The 21475-nt window shown below is 39.9% G+C and overlaps 2 protein-coding genes across 2 annotated transcripts in view; one reads left to right on the top strand and one right to left on the bottom strand.

Annotated features, from left to right (window-relative positions):
• The window catches only part of LOC135470096 (beta-secretase 1-like), a 41085-nt gene extending 37036 nt beyond the window's left edge, over positions 1 to 4049 (bottom strand). The window contains exon 1 of the mRNA XM_064748844.1: positions 3934 to 4049. The gene's annotated coding sequence lies outside the window, so the exon portion shown is untranslated. The remainder of the gene's footprint in view (positions 1 to 3933) is intronic.
• Positions 4050 to 10227: 6178 nt separating this feature from the next.
• On the top strand, positions 10228 to 20911 carry LOC135470799 (DBH-like monooxygenase protein 1). Its single transcript, XM_064749842.1, has 12 exons — positions 10228 to 10518; positions 13138 to 13284; positions 13821 to 13994; positions 14744 to 14827; positions 15197 to 15376; positions 15798 to 15900; positions 16193 to 16293; positions 16643 to 16831; positions 18036 to 18095; positions 19160 to 19287; positions 20551 to 20695; positions 20879 to 20911. The coding sequence occupies exons 1-12, from the start codon at positions 10228 to 10230 to the stop codon at positions 20909 to 20911; spliced, it is 1635 nt and encodes a 544-aa protein (XP_064605912.1).
• The last annotated feature ends 564 nt before the right edge of the window (positions 20912 to 21475 follow it).

The raw sequence follows: 21475 nt of genomic DNA on the forward strand, positions 1-21475 counted from the left end.
TGCATATTTATATATAACATATAAATGTTATAAGACCTTGTCTGTGGGTAAAACGCCAGCTGTCACCAAGGCCAGGTCAGCCTACACTGACTGCAACTGCCTCTGAAATACAGTCTGATATGCATCTACAATGTATATATTCATAATGCATATGAGGGTAACTATATATACATGTACCTATACCCATAAACTTCACATGCACTGTACACATAAGAAAATCAATTTAAGGCTATCAATATTTAAATATTTGTTTCTTTTCAAAACAAGTTACCAAGGCATATTATAGTCATGGATTGGTACAAACCATGTTGTAGACAGTACTATATTAAATGTTACGACTGGGTGTCAAAAATCATGAAAAATTTGTTCTAATCTACAGTAACGTTATGTCCAGCTAGCTTAACATGTTCTCCACTTCGCAAATATAAAGAATATTACCAACCAAAATGTCACACATGAAAACAGGAAATTTCACCTGTTGTGTACACATAACCATTTCAGACCAAAACAAGTCCACATTAACAACACCTGTGACATAGGCCTCTCATTAATTGAAAGGTAAATAATAGAAGATGAGAGGTCCATGTTAAAAGACAGGATGTGAACAATTTTAGAGAAACAGAGAGACAGAATGACTGGTTTGTAGATCTGTTTATATGTATCAATAAAGGTAATAAAAAAGTCAAAAAACACGCAAAACACAAAAGATTAGAAAAAAAAAAAAAGAGAAAAACAGTAGTGTAGTCATGTAGTCTCCAGTACAACATGTAATATATGAATATGGAGTGTCTTAAATTCATTTTTCGAAACCGTGGTAACAGTAATTTTGGAACAAAAAAAAGATCTAAATTTTGAATGTTTCTGTTTGTGTATCCATGTTCTCCTGAATATTATTTGTAATCTAGTAACTGTTCACTATAAAAAGAAAAGTACCAATGTACATGTAGGTAAACAGTACAAACAGAAGTAAAGCTTTCCTTTGCTTCATGACAAAAACACTGGGAAAATAAACCTGGCTGATTCAGTAGCATATTCCAACAGGCTCCCCTAGCTTTAGGTCATGAAAATGCAAACCATTTATTCACAATGCATGTATATGTCATAGCTTTTTGCACATTACCATTGTACATTCACAGGACTCCCACTGACTGACTGACTGCCATCATGATGATGTGTTTTCCAAATTCAGCCCTGTGTACAGCATGTCAAAGGTCTCAATACTGCATCTTCTAGAACTGTGCACGTATGTTAAATGTAAGTGAAAGGATGGAACTTTATATACACAGCTACATCACAATAATAGATAAAACAGTGCTGGAATTCCTCAACTTTTTAACATATCAAGTGAGATTTATGCACATTTTAACATTGATTTTGGAGGCAAAACTACACTGATTGGGTTAAGCCAATTTCAAGGCTTCACAAAAAGTATAATTTTATAAGCCAACCCAGAATAATGCAGCTGAGAATATGCTTGAATAAACACCTTCCAAACAAGCAAAAAGGCTGAAGAATTACTGTAACAGCAGATACAGATGGTACTTAAGAGAATGTTCAAGTATGTATGTATGCTTGGGGTTTTACATTGTACCTAACAATCTTTAGTTTCAGTCATATGACGAGGAATCCTTAGGTGCTTGTACATACACCGTGTCTTCCTGTAGCAGGGCGAGTTCATGCTGCCAAAGTGTTGTCACCACTGAAGTGTCACAAGACAAGATTTATTTATTTATTTGATTGGTGATTTACTCCGATATTTACGCAAAAGTATTTCACTTATACGAAGAGCGGCCAGCATTATGGTGGGAGGAAACCGGACAGATCCCGGGGGAAACCCACGACCATCCGCAGGTTGCTGGCAGACCTTCCCACTTACAGCCGGAGAGGAAGCCAGCATGTGCTGGACTCGAAATCTCAGCCACCGTATTGGTGAGAGGCTCCTGGGTCATTACGCTGCACTAGCACGCTAACCAACTGAGCCATGGAGGCCCCCACCAGACTTGACACCTCACCCTAGTCACACCAGTCACATTATACTGACACTGGGTTCACTAGTCCTGTTTTCTTGCTCCAACCTCTTAGTGCTGAGCGCCACGTAAGACAGCAACAGGTACCATTTTTGAAGTCTTTGGTATGACTCAGCCTGGATTTGATCCAAGACCACCCAACTTCGAGACAGATGCTCTAGCCATTAGGCCAGCAAAACAGTCCAGACTAACCAAATGCCAGGAGTATATTGCACTGTTACTTTCACAACAGGAAAAGCTAACAATAGCTCAAAGGCGACATTACTCCTTGTGCTGAAACTGCCTTCTATATTAATTAATGTTCTATTTCCTTTAACCTAATCTGGCAATTTGCACAAGTCTAATATTTTGCTGCCTGCTTTTTTCAATTAGGGAGAGGCAGTTTAACTTTACTACTACAGAGGTAGTCTATGTCATTCTGTAAAAACAAGGCCCTGTCATAATGGCTAAGACCTGGAGTGGGTAACAGTACACATGCAATATTATAAATTACCTCATATGTAGGGCATAGTACTATCACAATGTATATATTTTTAACATTAGTTGACACTGCAAAGCAGGGGAGAAAATTATCAGATAATACAGCTCATAACATCAAATGCATCCTGGTGAATAGATGAAGTCACATTCAATATGCATTTATAAATAGGCCTTGAATGACAAATAACCATATATGTAAACAAACGGTTAACACATAATGACGAAAACATTTCAACATATCAGTTTTATTTGTTCTTGTCTACATTACCCTTATTCAAAGAATAGAATTAGCATAAGTTATTATCCGATGTTTAGACGTTTGGTCTAGTATACTATACATGTGTAAATATGGACCTATAAAAATACTGCATAACAATAGTACTATTAAAGTACTGGCATTCACATCCCCTGACACCACTAATACTGAGGCACTCTTTTCGAGACAGCAGCATTTCACTCAATTCATTCACACCAAACTAATGACATGCCTTAAGCCTGACTAGTCATAGGTTCAAAACTGACTTCCTCTGATTCAAGACCGAACAGTACCAGTTTGCACACTCCCGTTCCTCCACCCTGAGCTGGACTGCTTATCATAAAATGTTCTTGACTTACATGCGCAGAGTATCAAATAATACATAAAATTATGCGAGTTGTCAAGATTCAGGTGCTTCTATGTTAGTCAATGACTCACTTTTATTTTCATTGTGAAAGGGAGACTCTTTGGCTTTACTTTACCAAGTCACAACCACTGATTGATTCTCTTAGTCTGAGATTGCTCTGGCGTTAGGTTTGGCAAAATACTGTTCGGCCAAGGACTGCCAAAAACCAACTTCATAGCACGCTCCATTCAGAAACGTGACGCAGTTACCTGCTCTTGTCAAATATGTCGAGGCTGTCAGTACAGCCCTTCACTTAAAGCGTCCACAGGGAATCCCAGACCCATGCAAAATAGGAAATAACATATCGGCGTTGTGCTTACGATAAACTGACAGACGAAAAGATAAGTGTCTTGCAAAATTATGGCTTTGGAGATATATTGGATATATAATTTTGTCTCAAACGCCGGGGCACACTGTTATGGCAACTGACGTTGGTTTTGAGCTAACGACAGTCGACAGGGCAATCTTGGACTACTGTCACAATGAAAATAGTGTATGTATGAAGTAAGAAGTGGCCACCAAGCCATTACAGATTCCTTGGGTATTTATCAAGAAACCATTGTCGGCGACATTAATGTATCGGTAAAGAAATATCAACAGATTCACACTAAGATGTTAACATAGCTCTAACAACGATAGATTCGACTTTTCAAGTGATCACTAAGGCTGCCGTTGTTACACGAGCACAAAGTCGTCATTACCTACTTTAAATTTCTCCAGAACTGCCTTCAGCAGGTTTTCACAAATGAAACGTGACAACTTACCTAAATAGAAGAAGCAGAAGATAAGGCAAGTCAGTTCCAAAACTTTGTCAATTTTCAGAAACTTTCATCAAAACTTCTAAAGTACGAGGTTATCGTCATTTCCGGTTTGCATAACTCGGCGCATGGTTGAATAAAAATCCAGACTGCCCGGAGAGTTGGAGGCACGGAGTGTGATGAGTGCTGACGGAATGTCTGCCTATGCTATCATCGAGCTGGCAGCCCACTCTCGTCGCTATGATAGGCTCATCTGGCGAAACTTGCGATCGATAATTTGTCTGATTGTTACTCCACATATGGTTTATATACATTGTTGTGGTCTCCGGTCATTTGACATCTGTAACGAATCAATAGTTTTGTCATTTAACAAGCTATATATATATATACACACAAGATAAGGTCTATTCCTTTGTTCTCCGTTCTTGGTGCCAAGAAGTTGTCAAGGGCGCTCTCTTGTGTCCCCTAACATGAAGTTCCCCTAAAGTGTGATTAGTTGGATCAGTTTCCCCCATTAGACAAGATACTGAAAGATATGTAAGCCTGTATGTAGCCACTATATAACGTTCGAAAAACAACATAATGATCAGCAAGGATAATTGTTTCAAGTAAAAAAGGAGTAGCCAAAATCTCTGTTTTATTAGGCCTAACTTATTGAGTACATTTTATGTGTTCGAGAAAATGGTTTTTGAGCATTACCGGTAATACTAGGCCCTCAAAGTATGTCATGAATATCGGATATATAGGCCCACACCTAAACTACATCCTGGCTACCGTCGTGTAAATGGAAATTTCTTAAACACGGCGTTAAGCAACAATCAAATCTTCCTGCCCCGACTAAGTTCCCGTACTAATTCCCTTTAGATTCACATCTGCTAATATCGGTCTGCAAACACTACTGGTGCGTGCGAGAAATCTGTCATAATTGCGGAAAACTGTCTTTAATTGAACACACACACACACATATAGGCCCATATACCGTATATACATATATATTCGCAAAAATCGTGCTGACCGCTACAGGTATTTGTCTGGTTCAGCATCATTTAGGTCCATACAAAAAAAAGAATCGGACCTCAATGATGTCAGGTGGCTCAGTTGGTTAGCGCGCTAGCGCAGCGTTATGACACAGGAGCCTCTTACCAATACGGTCGCTGTGAGATCAAGTCCGGCTCATGCTGGCTTCCTCTCCGGCCGTACGTGGGAAGGTTTTGCAGCAACCTGCGGATGGTCGTGGGTTTCCCCCGGGCTGTGCCCGGTTTCCACCCACCATAATGCTGGCCGCCGTCGTATAAGTGAAATATTCTTGAGTACCAATCAAATAAAATAAATAAAATCAATGATGTCAGTAAAATGAGCACCAGGTTTAATATGGGTTACGTCAGTGTCGTAAGCACGAAGACGACAGCGTAATGACGTAACGCGATTGTTGTCATGTTGCGAAGCACACAAGGGAGAAACTTAGGAGCAATCCTACAAACGCTCTGAAGTGACTAATATTGTTTTTTATTTAAGATAAACCTGGTCTGATCGAACCGAAGATCCAGTAAATTCAGACAACCAGTATTCATTGCCCTGCTCTAAAGATCTGCTTGCAATATACACCCATCGCAACTGATAATGTGTAATACATAATACCGGTACTTGCACATAGTGACCTATCTACGCATACAGGTTTACGGAAGTCTACAGTCTTATCAAGAAATAAATGTCAATTTTTATGTTGTATCACGATCTGTTAGGTAAAGCATGTAAAACATCATGAATGTTCTTCCCCCCCCCCCCCCCCCCATTTTATTGCACGTGAAGCCCTTTTGAAAACTACACCCAAGTACATGTATATGGACTAGACTAATTCGCTTATTCGCCACGAAGGCCTTCGTATATGGGCCTATGTTGATAGTAAACGTAAACAGCCTATTAACTCAGACAGCACAATAAAAGAGTTTTATCACATTTATTGATTCTCCATTTAGTTAAACACATGTGCGTTGTCATTTCCATTTTTATTATTGTCGTAAATTTTGATTTTGAAAAGAGTTGCCTCTGTGATTTGCTGAGATGGAATAATGCCGTCATTGAGCTCGATGTGCTAGTGAGCAAATTCCAGAACACTCATTAAGCCAGTACACCCATCGTTGTGTGGTAGTTATAGATATCACTAAACCAGTACACCCATCGTTGTGTGGTAGTTATAGATATCATTGAACCAGTACACCCATCGTTGTGTGGTAGTTATAGATATCATTGAACCAGTACACCCATCGTTGTGTGGTAGTTATAGATATCACCTAACCAGTACACCCATCGTTGTGTGGTAGTTATAGATATCATTAAGCCAGTACACCCATCGTTGTTTGGTAGTTATAGATATCACATAACCAGTACACCCATCGTTGTGTGGTAGTTATATATATCACATAACCAGTACACCCATCGTTGTGTGGTAGTTATAGATATCACCTAACCAGTACACCCATCGTTGTGTGGTAGTTATAGATATCATTAAGCCAGTACACCCATCGTTGTTTGGTAGTTATAGATATCACATAACCAGTACACCCATCGTTGTGTGGTAGTTATATATATCACATAACCAGTACACCCATCGTTGTGTGGTAGTTAGAGATATCACCTAACCAGTACACCCATCGTTGTGTGGTAGTTATAGATATCATTAAGCCAGTACACACATTGTTGTGTGGTAGTTATATATATCATTGAACCAGTACACCCATCGTTGTGTGGTAGTTATAGATATCACATAACCAGTACACCCATCGTTGTGTGGTAGTTATATATATCACATAACCAGTACACCCATCGTTGTGTGGTAGTTATATATATCACATAACCAGTACACCCATCGTTGTGTGGTAGTTATAGATATCACCTAACCAGTACACCCATCGTTGTGTGGTAGTTATAGATATCACCTAACCAGTACACCCATCGTTGTGTGGTAGTTATATATATCATTAAGCCAGTACACCCATCGTTGTGTGGTAGTTCTAGATATCATTAAACCAATACACACATTGTTGTGTGGTAGTTATATATATCATTGAACCAGTACACCCATCGTTGTGTGGTAGTTATAGATATCACTAAGCCAGTACACCCATCGTTGTGTGGTAGTTATAGATATCACTAAACCAGTACACCCATCATTGTGTGGTAGTTATAGATATCACTAAGCCAGTACACCCATCGTTGTTTGGTAGTTATAGATATCATTAAACCAATACACACATTGTTGTGTGGTAGTTATATATATCATTGAACCAGTACACCTATCGTTGTGTGGTAGTTATAGATATCACTAAACCAGTACACCCATCGTTGTGTGGTAGTTATAGATATCACTAAACCAGTACACCCATCGTTGTGTGGTAGTTATATATATCATTGAACCAGTACACCCATCGTTGTGTGGTAGTTATAGATATCATTGAAGCAGTACACCAAGGAACTGCCTTTTCGAAAGCCGTTCCAAACTTTAGCTATAATAAGTGATTTGTGTAATTAAAAATTGTCTTATTCAACTACCGCTACGAAGTCAAGGAATAGTTTCACTGCAATATATGATCACAGATTAACTACATTTCATTTGTAGGCCTATAGCGGACGTATTTGCTGTGGTCTGGACTTGAAACTCGGCTCTCAGGACTATTGTAGAACCCCGGAAAAACCGAAACTGTCGAAGTTATTAAAATCGGAACTGGAGATAGCAAATTGAATACATTCAGAAAGGTAATGTTCAACCTCTGTGAACATAAACAAGTACTTTAAAAATACTGTAGCGCTATATAAGTTAACATGATTGCTCAAATGGCTCGCCAAAGGTGATAGGCTGAAATACAGAACCAGGTAATTATAAGCGTGCTCTGCTTGGTTTCCTCCCACCATAATGCTGGCCGCCGTCGTATAAGTGAAATATTTTTGAGTACGGCGTAAAACACCAATGAAATAAATAAATAAATAAAATATTATCTGCTATTACAGCATGGAGAACACATTGTTTCTTCAGAATATGACAGAAAGCTTCCGGGGCTTGGCTAAACGTCAAATGGACGAGATCTGACATCACAAGAATCTGTTCAGAGAAACATGTTTATATGATAGCCCCAGGTCGTATTGAATCCGTCTGTCCCATTTAGTTAAACAAGAGTCTAACAATAGTAATTGTAGGTCCTTAGCAATTAGTGTCAGATCCTTAATACAGCTCTAAGGAGACATGTCATGTCCATGGTGGGGTGTCATTTTCAATGTCCATTCGAAATGTGGGGGCTGGGCGAAAAGGGTTAGTGTTAGCTGGTGGTGCATAATACATTGCATGAAGCACCCATAATTTGGTGAGATGTCGTTTTGAGTGTCCATTGGGCATGGGGATTTAGTGTTAACTGCTGGGGCATTGAGATCGTGTGATAAAAACAACATTGGAAGCGGCATAAAATCTAAAGCTTACAAAGTGACAAATCAGTGTTCTTGTGAAAGCCGTACAGTGGGGGTTTTGCATGTTTCATCTTTGTCATATAACGGTGTTATATGCGCCAATATGCAACCTTTGTGTTTGAAACAAACTATAGTCGTGACGCCTCACACACACACACACACACACACACACACACGTTGACTTGCCGTGAATTAGTAAAAGAGTTCAGTTACTTTTACGGACCTATCTTTGTTGTGTTTCATTATCATATTTTCGCTCTTTGTATTATTTCTTCCTTCATTTAATAGTAGCGGAATAGTTACGCTACATGTTTACATATCATCGAGTGACATGTTTCAGGGTACATATGTAAATAATTGGGCATGCAAAGCGAAAGCAACTGACTGAAAACTTTTTGTGGCTTTAAAATGAGATGACTACTTGCTCCAACAAATACTTCAGTTTGTCAGTTAGCTTTGCGACACCTACAATTCCCAGCTCCTGGTATATGTAGAACTCTAAGGGAAATGAAAGGATGATGCAATGAATGAAAGGATATGATGACAATACAGCATTTTGAATAATTCTAGACCTCTGACGTCTAACGAACTGCATTTCTTTCTTATTTAATTCTGATTCTACTATGTATGCATTTACATCAACAGTCAGAATAAAACCCTAACTAAGATAAACTGACCAGAGTATTTCACCGGTCATTTGCCAGCTATTAAACTGTCGTCACTGCTCTGGTTTTACTTTCTATGCTGTGTACACCTCTTTAATTATATTTTACAAGGCATACCACATAGATGCCCGTTATGAAAAGGCCGCAAACCTTGCGGACGGCAATACAGACCGCAGGGTCTGTGGGCGTTCTTTGACGTAAAACACGAATAAATCAATAAGCCAGTAGGTGTTGTATGGAACTCTCAGATGATGGCATGTTACGAGCGTGCAACAGCCAGAGACAAAGTATTTTAAATATCCTGATTGGGTAGAGTGATCTGATCAATTTGAATTTTTTCTGGGAGACCAGATTGTCAGCTTTCCCGGTTTGCTCGCTCCTTGACTTGTTCTTTGCTTTGTTTTTGTTAATTCCTGATTGCTGAATTACTGCATGACTACCGGGGTCGTTGATAATGGACAGTTCATTGACTCTACATTCTTCATTGCAAAAACGTGCATCCAGCTCTCGTCCTTTCCTGATATTTAGGATGAATGCGGTTTTATAATATGGAATGACTGACTGTCTGGCTGACTGATTCACTGATTGTTTATTCCTTTATAGGCTGCTTAATGCCTTACTTAAGAGCTTATACAAGTTATACAACGCTTCTCATGTTTACGTGAGTCTTGAAGTAACGAGACTAGACGAGAGATGTTGATGATTCTTTCCATGTCACCAATATATTTTATTCAGGAAGCCACGGCGACGGTAAAAATAGTGTAGGCTGTATATTCGCGAGTGTCTCTCCAATCGCCATGCACACGAGACCATCAAAAGAAAGACTTTTCGAACACAGGCAGTGTTTTACAGTTTTGTGAACAAACTGGACCATTGCACTGAGGCCTTGATCAGAAAATAGTGTGGTCTGTTCCAAGGCGAACAGAGAACATCGCGCGAGAACGTCACAAAGTTTGGTTGTACGTCCATGCCAACTTCCTTGTACATGCAATACACCTATTCACGCCTCCTTATTCTACTCGCTGCATTAGTTGCTGTTTGAGTTAACTATGTAGCAATCTGTTCATATATAACAGCCTCGAGAACACACATTTATCTTGCATATAGGCTTATGCCTTCCTGGAAGACAACGGGTTTTCCTTTGTTTTGCTGGACACTTGCTGGCAATCCAATAGCCATAATGTCGGCCCTTCTGACGATAACTCACGTTATAATATTGTTGGGATACACTCTTTTATTCGTTTACTGCAATGTTACCATTCTCGATGCCCAAAATTTCACTCATTCCGTCGAGCTTGACGCGGAAAATCGGTACCATCTGTATTGGGAGTTTGACGACAAAAACATCACCTTTGAAGTCAGTGTGCAGACTTTAGGCTATGTCGGGCTTGGTTTTTCCACAAATGGTGGCATGGCTGGTTCGGACATCATCATTGGATGGGTGGACGGTAAAGGGAAAGTCCATGTTTGGGTAAGATTAAAATTCCATTTTAAGAGGTCATATTTCACCTGTTAGGTGTGACTATTTGACTATTTATCACATCGTCGTCATAGCTCTGGTTTTGGTCTCTGTGCTGTATTTATTTATTTATTTATTTGATTGCGGTTTTACGCCGCACTCAAGAATATTTCACTTATACGACGGCGACCAGCATTATGGTGGGTAGAAACCGGGCACAGCCCCACGACCATCCGCAGGTTGCTGCAAAACCTTCCCACGTACGGCCGGAGAGGAAGCCAACATGAGCTGGACTTGAACTCACAGCGACCGCATTGGTGAGAGGCTCCTGGGTCATTGCGCTGCGCTAGCGCGCTAACCGACTGAGCCACGGAGGCCCCTCTCTGTGCTGTAAATCATTTATATAAGATAAATGTTATTTCAATATGCCTTCTTATCTTGTTGGTTTTAAAGATATCTCCGCCTCTATCGGCAATGTTGTTAGCACGCCAGCACGCCAGTAATGAACTAGGTGCTGTGAGTTCAAGTTCAGCTCATGCTGGCTTCCTTTCCGGCTGTACGTCGGAAGGTTTTCCATCAACATGGTCGTTTGTTTTCCTAGGGCGTAGCACGATAATGCTGGCAACGTCATATGAGTGAAATATTCTTGAGTACGGCGTAAAACACCAATGAAATAAATAATTAAATAAATAAAGACATCTCCATTGATTGAATGGATGAATCAATATATGCTTGGGACTTTACGTCCTACTTAACAATTTTTCAGTCATATGACGACGAGGAGTCATGTGTGTGTAAATGTACTGTGTGTTCTTGTGGCAGGGCTAAAGTGCTACGACCACTTACGTATAATGCTGAAGACACCAAACATGACACGCCACCCGGTCACATTATACTGACACCAGATCGACCAGTCATGTTTCCTTGCTCTAACATCTCAGTGCTTGGCACCAAGGGAGGCAGCAACAAGTACCATCTTTAAAATCTTTGGTCTGACCCGACTTCGATACGGACGCTCTAACCATATTAGGCCACTGAAGCGGTCCCCTCCATTGATTGCACCATGTACAATATTTGTAAGTGCAGGGAGTGTCAAGAAATGTGTATACATGTATGTCACGTGAATCAGGTTTTTCTTTTCACAGAAACTACTTTCCAAATATCTATACAGTGTTGTATTTTCTCTTTTAATTCCATGACGTAAAATCTGACCCCCGAACACGTCGCTGACATGTGACATAATGAAAGAAAGAAGAAGAAAGAAAAAAAAAACGTACACAACGGCTTACAAAGCGGACATTTCGAAACGAGACCATGCATTTTTCGAATAGCCCTGCACATGGAAGGCTTGTGCGGAAACCTGCATGCCTAGATGATTAATAATTTTAATCGATATTTTCCTCAATATCTCACCATTTGTGGCGACAAAGTATTGGATTAGAGATAACTGGATACATGTATATACTTAGATGTACTCATAACTGACTATCTATTCATTTTCAAAGGAAACTTGGAATGAATGATTTCCCTCATGTTACGGAGTAGCTATATACTTATACATTTATCTGATATGAATTTTACGCCATACTCAAGAATATTTTATTCATACACATTACACATGCATCCATAATTGCCAAAAAGTATGATATAACGGTGTTCTTCTCATATATAAGATTTCGGCTTTAAAAGAATGATGCACAGTCTTTCAAGCCATATATATTGGTGGATTTGATTTTGATTTGATTGATTTGAGTGTGTTTTACGCCGTACTCAAGGATATTTCACTTGTACGACGGCGGCCAGCAATATGGTGGGAGGAAACCGGATAAAGCCCAGGGGAAACCCACGCCATTTGCAGGCTGCTGACAGACCTTCCCACGTACGGCCGGAGAGGAATCCAGCATGAGCTGGACTTGAACTCACAGCGACCGCATTGGTGAGAGGCTCCTGGGTATATTGGTGGAAGACAAACGATCTTCAACGTACGTAAGACTTTACACACAAACGCGGGGTCCCATCAGAGTGTCGACGGCCGCTTATTATCACCTATACAGTAGTTTGGAATTCGAACTCGCTAAAGGTAAAAAAATTCCTACTTTATCATGTGACCTGTCAAAAATGTTAGGCAACTATGACAGGATCACACTTACTATAACATGAGCATCTGCAAAAAGTTTCGCATAAATTATTCAGATTAGATAAACAATGGAGAAAATTGAGGAGCAGAACGTTTGTGAACTTTAAAGGTTTCTAGAGAAAGTAGGTGTCATTTGTACCTTTGGAACACAGTGAAAATATGTGATAGGTAAATTAATGTCTACAAAGATTGCATAACATTTTTCAGCCACATGATACAGGAGCTAGAACTGTTTTTACCTTTAACGGCAAAATAATTCAAACCTTAAATTCCCCGAATAGTACCCCACAACGCAGGATTCAACCCAAACTTCGTGCACCTGTTGGTGAGGAGTCGCGCACATTACTTACTGAGCCAAATCCCGCTTACAGGACAACAGAGTTCTGGAAATAAATATCTTCTAGCATGTATTTGTGTGACATGCATCAGATATACATCATATCTATGAATTCAACTTGCTTAAAAATATATATATTAGAGATTTGCATTCTCAGGACTGTCACGCACTTGGAAATCAACAACCGGAAGTAGATACAATCCAGAATGTGAAGGTCATTTACGGGTCTCAGAATTCCTCTCACACGACCATTCGTTTCATTCGTTCCCTTCAGACGTGCGACCGCAATGACACTGCACTGGCGGTAAGGCATAATATACATTTTCTTGCAAGTACACTGGAAATCTGCAAATAAATTATCCTAAAATAAACAAAAGACAACAAAATGATCTTTCTTTGCTTCATTTTAACTGAATGACCTTTAACTCTACTTTTGGCAATTGTCACCATCTGCATGGGACACCCACAGTTATTAATATTTGATTGGTATTGAAGAATTTTTCATAAACCATCGCCCTCCGCTAACTACCTCACAAACTCGCTGAATTAAATCCGCAGTCGCACCAGAAAGAGCTGGATTCAAACACCCAGCCTCATTGACCAGACATTCTATGCGAGAAAGGGCTTTACCTGTTTGTACCATGCAGCGAGCGCCCCTTTCTCGTGTTTTAATAATGGAAATCACCTGGAAATATTCCGGAAACCTTGAATCCAAATTTGTTAAGAAAGTTATCTGTCATTGGTTCTTCTCAATCGGATATACTCTGATTGTACTTGGCAAATCTGCGGCGTAAAGGAACCAGCAAGAGTTGGATTCAAAACAGATTACATGATTTGCAGCCGGGAACCGTTCGACTAATTTGGGCTTACCACGAAAACGACCCCGACGAGAATGGCCTGATGGGATACCACGCTGAATCACGTGGTACTAGAAGTGTGCTTTTACTGGTTGCTAGTAGACCAATCATCGAGTCACCAGACGTCATTAAGGATATGAACTTAATTAATTCACAGGTACGTGTGCATTTTTCCCTAACAATTCGTTTCAATCGCCGTTTCTCGTGTACTGATTTCAGTGCCAAAAGTCCATACAATGTAACTATGGTTACTTCCTGTTTGATGATGCATCTTGTGTGGAGCGGGCCTGTCTGGTGCTAATTGGCTGTGCAAATGTTATAAGGTTAGGGAGAGTTTAATATATGCATTAAGTCATTGTTTACGGCAACAACAACAGCCTGGATTCATGGCACAAATGTCTTTCTATATTCTCTTACATCTTCACTTGCAAGTGAAAAATATCAAAATATTCCAAACGGTGAATACAAGCTTAACTCTTTATGTCTGGTAAAAACATTGTATATAATGTTTTGCATATCTGGGGTTAAACGATGAACAAATCTGTTAAGAACATTTTAAGTATTCTAAACAATGCAATTAAAGAAGTACAGCATATAAAGTGAAACCAATGCCGCGACCAAAGTCTGATAGCTGGCAAATGGTCACACGTAACAAGTGAAATACGGCCTCTTGTCAGTTCACCATTTTAGTGATACTTCTATGTACTATCTATGTCCATCGTACAGTCCGTACACTGTGAAGAAGTTCCGGATGCTACAAGGACACTACCTATGGTTGACTCACTGGCACAGCACTTTCTGTAGTGGAACTGATAATAGGACCCTGTCCTCTGTCCTTCCAGTAAGGAGAGACGGACGGTCGAGATTCCACGATATAATTGTAACTTTGACTTCATCTGCTTCCAGGTTCCTATTCCTAACAGGAGAACCCTCTACTGGTGTCAATCGTTTGAGCTCCCGAAACTGAACAGAAAACATCATCTAATCAGGGTGCGTCAGAAGTAACCATTTAATCTCAGCCACCGTTAGAAACGGTGCTAAGAAATATTTTTCCTATTATTTTGAAAACAAAAACTTTACTTTGTAGAATGGGAAATGTTTCGTCTGGTATGATTTTCCATTTAATAAAATATTTACCATGAATGTACTGCCAGTGCGCATCGCATTGTTACCACTCTTCTTCACTCTTTCGTGTGGAACTACATGTAGGTAACGTTTGCTACGCTACGTTAACGTTTGTCAGTATAAGTTGCTTCTTGGTATATGAGATTGTACTCATTCGCAATCTGAGTGAGCAGAGGGTGGCTCTGAGTTACTTCATCGGCAGAGGCAAATCATGGGCAAATCTTTTCTATTCAGGTCGAACCTGTTATTCAGCCCGGGCATGAGTTCTTGGTTCACCACATTGTCGTCTATGGCTGTCTTCGCCCGGTATCTAGGGCTGCCGTCAACTTTGGCCACCCTTGTTACCATCGGGCCATGCCGGCAGACTGGTGGCATTGTAACGCCGTGCTCTTGGCCTGGAGCATCGGAGGTGGGGTGAGTAAAGCATTGAATCGTGAACTGAAATAAATTTGAAAAGATCTTAGTCCCAGAATGTGGAATGTGACTCACGAACACCACTGAGACAGAAGGAACGTATTCATACCTAACGTTGGTTCGGGTCCAAGCTGGAGATTACAATGTCCACCTCTTAAGGAGAAGGGCAACGTTGTATCTCGGGAATTAAAACTTAAACTAATCTTGTTTAGCGCAATTCGCCAAATGTCTCCATCCTATACATGTTTAAAGGATGCAGTTCCCATTAAAATACTGAAGACGTGAAAATGAGCTTATAAACCACATAGATATTTGAGAATTTGTCGTGAAATACACAAGACACAAGACTAACCTGAACGACAACTTCCCCAGTTTACGTTACGTCATAGAAAAAGTTATTGTTCGTAATTGTTCGCAACAGGTACACGAGCTACCATCTCACGTAGGGATTCCTTTCGGAGTACCAGATGATCCCACGCTGATTGTCATGGAAACCCACTACGACAACCCCTCAAATCACGCTGGTAAATGTTCATTGCAGTCCCATCTGCTGTTTCTTAAATGTTTAATTAGAATTTTACTAAGCTTCCTTATTACCCGAAATCATATGGTTTTAAGCAGCTTAACCAAAGCTCTTAGCACTTTTTATTCAACCCGACACTCTAAGAAGTATATTTCGTCTGTATTCAAAAAGCACTGTTTATTTGTCATGTTGAAACTCTGATATTGTTTTCCAAACTGTTAAAATTTTATCCTTTTCATTGAATTATTTAACCACTAATAAATCTGTCACCAGCGAAAACGATTTGTTCATAGGCATTCGAGATTCATCTGGTTTGAGGCTCATTTTGACACCAGAACTCAGACAGTATGACGCAGGCGTATTTCAGACGGGAACAGTTGTCAGTGGTCGACAGGTTATCCCGCCTTATTCAGAAAAGTTCACCACGACTGGTCATTGCCTTCCGGAATGTACTGAAAAGGTTCTTAATCTTCCTGTATCGTGGTATAATATAAAGGCCTGCCGTTTCATGATCATGGACTGCAATACGTCAAGTTACGATAGCAGAGGTCACAACACTCAGTTGTAAGTTGTACCGAATCCCGGTACCTGATAAAGGCCTTCGTGGAAATCAATTCGTATTATATGGTTGGTGGAAATCAATTCGTATTATATGGTTTTGGTTATATATCACCTAAGAAAAATGCGGACCGTGTCTTTTCTATTACTATACATTAACAGCTAATCTCTTTATCTTTCCGTAGTCCATGGTGAATCGCACAGAAGGCATCCATTCCATTGGCGTCATCTTTCATTCCCATCTACTGGGCCGCGGAATCCGCTTACGGCACTTCCGGAATGGGCGGGAGCTCGAATTAATTGCCGAAGACAAAACATACGATTTCAATTTGCAAGTACTACGATATCTGAAGGAAGAAAGGCTGGTTCTTCCAGTAAGTTTTATTGCAGAACATAAATAAAGCTTAAGTGTGTATACAAAGTCTTGCATACCTGCTGTGGGAGCTATACGAGTTGCCAATTCTAGCATCTCCAAAATGTTAATTGGTAAGTTTTCCCACCTAAAATAATTCAATTGTGTAGTGCGTTGTTTTTTCCAGCCTTTGTGCTGTTTTGTCGGCAAACGTGTTGGGTAGTACCGGAAGTCCATTACCTAGAAGTATGCAACTTCCCTATAGCTAGTCTCCACGACACAGTACACATCTGTAGAGGCTCGCACCTGGTGGAGAATTATTTCAACCTCTTGGTGGAAATTGTGAACTGAATCATGAGAAATCTAATTGTAAACGGCTGCTCCAAGAACTGGCCATACCTTGAAACCGAAATTCCGTATTTAAAAACTACGATTTCCTTGATCATTGTTGCTACCCAGTTAACAACCTATTGATTATATTTTTATATTTCCATGCAACTATAAAACAATGACTATCATTTTTGTCGTAATTTTTTAAGTCTATTTCAACACAACCGCGTTTGGAACCCATCATGCATCAGGCGTTTCTCAAAGGTTTCCTGCGCAATAAAGAGAAAGAAAAATGCATAGCTGCACTGATACGTCACATAATGTGTCGAAGAAAGGTGTTAAGTGCCGTAGAGACTAGCTATAGGGAAGTTGCATACTTCTAGGTAATGGACTTCTGGTAGCACTTATACACAGAAAAAACACTTGTGTTGAATTCTAACACAACAATTTGGGTTGTTTCATTTAACACAAAAATGTGTTACCCCAACACAAACATGTGTTAAATAAATGTGAAGTACACGTGTTTGTGTTATAAAATAATTGAACGCAGACAAGGCCTTGTATTAATGCAACAAGATGGAGGTGTTCAAATATAACCCAAGACTTTTGTTGGAAAGAACACAAGTGTTTTTCCTGTGTATATATTGCTTGGTTGTGGCTCTCCGCCCATACAGGCTTGCCGGTTTCTTCCTACCATAATGTTGTCCGCAGTCGTATGAGTGAAATATGAGTGAAGTACGACTTAAAACCTCAATCAGGTATATATATATATATACATATATATATACACTGTCCAAAACCACTTGACCAGAAAACAAGGGCAAGTGTAAAACTTTATTTAACGTTAGTAATTTTAGCTAGTTTGGCTAATCATACCGTGTGTTTGTGTGTTTCAGGGAGACGGTTTGATAACGGAATGCGTTTACAATTCTTCCCAGATAGCCACAGTGACATTTGTAAGAATACCCAAATGTTCACTCTTGAATAAGGAGATTCCTATGGGGCAGCTATACAACCTCATGACTTGGGCATGCTATACAACCTCATGACTTGAGCATGCTATACAACCTCATGACTTGGGCATGCTATACAACCTCATGACTTGGCCATGCTATAGGCTGCAGGACTCTCAAAACAAAGAACAATTTACTTAAACGGAACATTGTTAGAAAGGGGATGGAAAACATATATTCCCCCCCCCCCAAAAAAAAATATGCCCAGCACCAACAACAATATAAGAAAAAAAATGATTTGGAGTGTGAATTGAAGATACTATATACATCTTGAAATTGTCCACTACTGAACCTAGGCGTTACATAAGCTTTCTTCACTTGTTTAGGCATTAATTACACACACACAAAAAAAACACCTGTGTAAAATGAACACAAACTTACATTCTTTCCAACAAAATCTTGTGTCATCCTTGAACAACTCTATCTTGTGTTGAATTAACATCAGGTCTTGTGTTCACAGAAATGGATGTTATTCAAAACACTTTGCATTATCTTTATTTGCAAAATAAACAAGTGTTTGATGTACCATCACAATTGTACATGACATGCACACATTACCCCATTTTGGTTTAACACAGGTTTGTGTTTTATTATTCTGTAACGCTTCACATTTATTTAATATATGTTGGGGTGTTGGGGTAACACATTTCCGTGTTAAATGAAAATTGGTTGTCTTACATTTTAACACAAGGGCTTTTTGTGTACATAAAAAATATACTCAGTGTGGGACGGTTGTACGGACGACCATCATTCCTAAACCCCACCATCCTTTCAAACAAGGGGACAATAAAAAAAAAACAAACAAATTATTTGGAGCACAAATTGGACAAAGTGTCTACCACAAATTGTGTGAGTTTCATAGGCTTTATGTGCTTAAGCCCTACTCTAATGGAAAGAGTTGCTTACATAAAGGATACATTCAGAATGTGGTTGATGATATTTTATAACATGTATATAACGGTAACTTCATAGAACAAAATGCACTATAATGTTCCTCTTTCTTTCAGGGGGGACTACGCACGGTTCAGGAGATGTGTCTGTCTTTTGTTTTGTATTACCCGCGAATTAACTTGACCGAGTGTTCCACCATTCCCAGTCAAGATTACCTGAACAACTTCCGGAATCCATTGCAGCGGTGGGTACATGTACTAGATGTAGACTAGACAGAAGAAATATAACGTGGGGCCTCCGTGGCTCAATCGGTTAGCGTGCTGGCGCAGCGTAATAACCCATGTCACAGCGGTCGCTGTGAGTTCAAGTCTAGCTCATGCTGGCTTCCTCTCCGGCCGTAAGTGGGAAGGTCTGGCAGCAACCTGCGGATGGTCGTGGTCATAATGCTGACCGCCGTCGTATAAGTGAAATATTCTTGAGTACGGCGTAAAACACCAATCAAATAAATAAATAAATAAATATAACGTCGGATTAAGGTGATGATTCTAGGTGAGAATAAACAAGATAAGTTTGCGACTGGAACTTATCATAAACCATGAAACGAAGACGCTATTGCCGAATGACACAGTGTTATTCTGACAGTCCAACTCTTGACTAGACGCATTGTTCTCCCTCCTATATTAGCATCAGACAGGGAACGGCCATTTAGTTAAAAGTAATCAAGGCTTTAGCAACTTGCCAAGGTGAAATGTATCATTTAACCCTTGCACAAGCTCGGAACGAGAAATGGACTTAGTCAATTAGTTACAGTGCATATTAACTTCACTTAAAGTTTGCTGTAACGTTTGGACACTATAAGCTTAATTGACCGGCCAGTTTGTCATGCAAAGGGAAGTAAGATATTAATACATGGGGCCGGGGGGTGGGGTGGGGTGGGGGTGGGGGTCAAGTTCGAACACCTTTGTCGATAAAAGTAAAAACACTCCGAGTTTCGAGTTCGAATTAAGAAGTTGGGCAGTGTTGATTTTGTGGACGACTTATATTATCATTTTTTTAGAAATCGCTTCACGCTAAAGAGTTTGGATGCTATACTGATTTTGTTGTTGATATTGTCTAGATTACAATGGACAATACCACAAGGTGCCGTAAGCAATGAGAGCGACGCATCGCCTTTGGACAGTCACTAGTCGACGGCTCATAGGCGTCCGTTTGCGCTAACTTTGGTTAAACACCACTTACCTTCTAACGAATGTGCATGTCTGTATCTCACGCCTTGGAAAGATAGCCAGTAACTTGCCAAAGCTACTCCGGTTTCCTCAACCCTTAAAACTAACTGCGTCGTTTAAGTGAAAAACTTTTCACTATGGAGTTAAGCGTGACTTAAGTGCATAAATATTAAGGCGATGCATGTGGTAAGTATCAGAAATATTAGTTTACAAAGTTTTGTGACTGAGAACACACAACAGTAATAATGACTCTTTGACCTATATCTGAACTGATTTTACAGTCATGGGACAAATTGGGTATCCCGGCTCATCTTCCGCGTGGACTGGCGAGGTGAGGATACACGACGGGAATTCCAGATGTACACCACGCGGACAGGGACCCCCGGCTTCCAGGCCCAGTGTAGGAATGGACCCCAATACTACATGGTAATGACTGGCATGCCATTATTATATATATATAACATATGAGACTATTTAACGGGCCTTATATAGGAACGCCATCTACTTTTCTTAATATCACAAAGAACCAAGGACGGTGAAGGCAGGGAAATTTTAAAAGTTCCCTGCTCTGTGGCTTTTATGAATTTTTATTTTGATTTTGTCTACAAGGGACATTCTAAAGGCTACTCTGATCCCCATTAAAGTACACACATGGTATAAAGGTACCTTTCGTTTCTCCTTAGAGTGCCAATGAACTCGTCAGCCTTCCGGTGCCAATCTCCACTCTTCAGCCAAGGAGGGAAATTCAGTGCTCAACAGATATCCAGCACCAAACTTCCGGAGCAGCAATATCCAAATTATTTATGTCACTTTTCATCATCAATACTGTCACCTTTGTTAATACTCTCACTTAATTAATACAGGCGGAACAATAAAATATATAATATATAATATTAACCCAGCCACACACAAAGTTTCTTAAGTATATTGACAATGTAAATACAAGTGACCAATAGAAATGCAGTTATACCGTGCTCTCGCGATCGTTTACTAACCGACATGACCTGTCCTACTATATCACGCAGCGTACTTTTACGCCTTCCCCTTTTATGGTCTTTTAAAGGTCTTTTGTCAAGCCACGGGAACATTGAGCAATATTAGACTGTAGAACAAATTCCATTAAAAATAAGGGAAAGGAACATTTCAAAGGACCTGGTATGGTAAGGCGGGGAATTGGCCCCAGTGCAAGAAATTGTGCTCCTCAAA

Source organism: Liolophura sinensis, chromosome 7 (assembly GCF_032854445.1).
Source record: "Liolophura sinensis isolate JHLJ2023 chromosome 7, CUHK_Ljap_v2, whole genome shotgun sequence".
NCBI classification, from domain to species: domain Eukaryota; kingdom Metazoa; phylum Mollusca; class Polyplacophora; order Chitonida; family Chitonidae; genus Liolophura; species Liolophura sinensis.

Coding starts and splice junctions, on each gene's coding strand:
- LOC135470799 (XM_064749842.1), top strand. CDS start 10,228: ATGTCGGCCCTTCTGACGATAACTCACGTTATAATATTGTTGGGATAC. Junction 10,519..13,137: donor AAGGGAAAGTCCATGTTTGG/GTAAGATTAAAA, acceptor TTGCATTCTCAG/GACTGTCACGCACTTGGAAA. Junction 14,828..15,196: donor GAAAACATCATCTAATCAGG/GTGCGTCAGAAG, acceptor TTTTCTATTCAG/GTCGAACCTGTTATTCAGCC.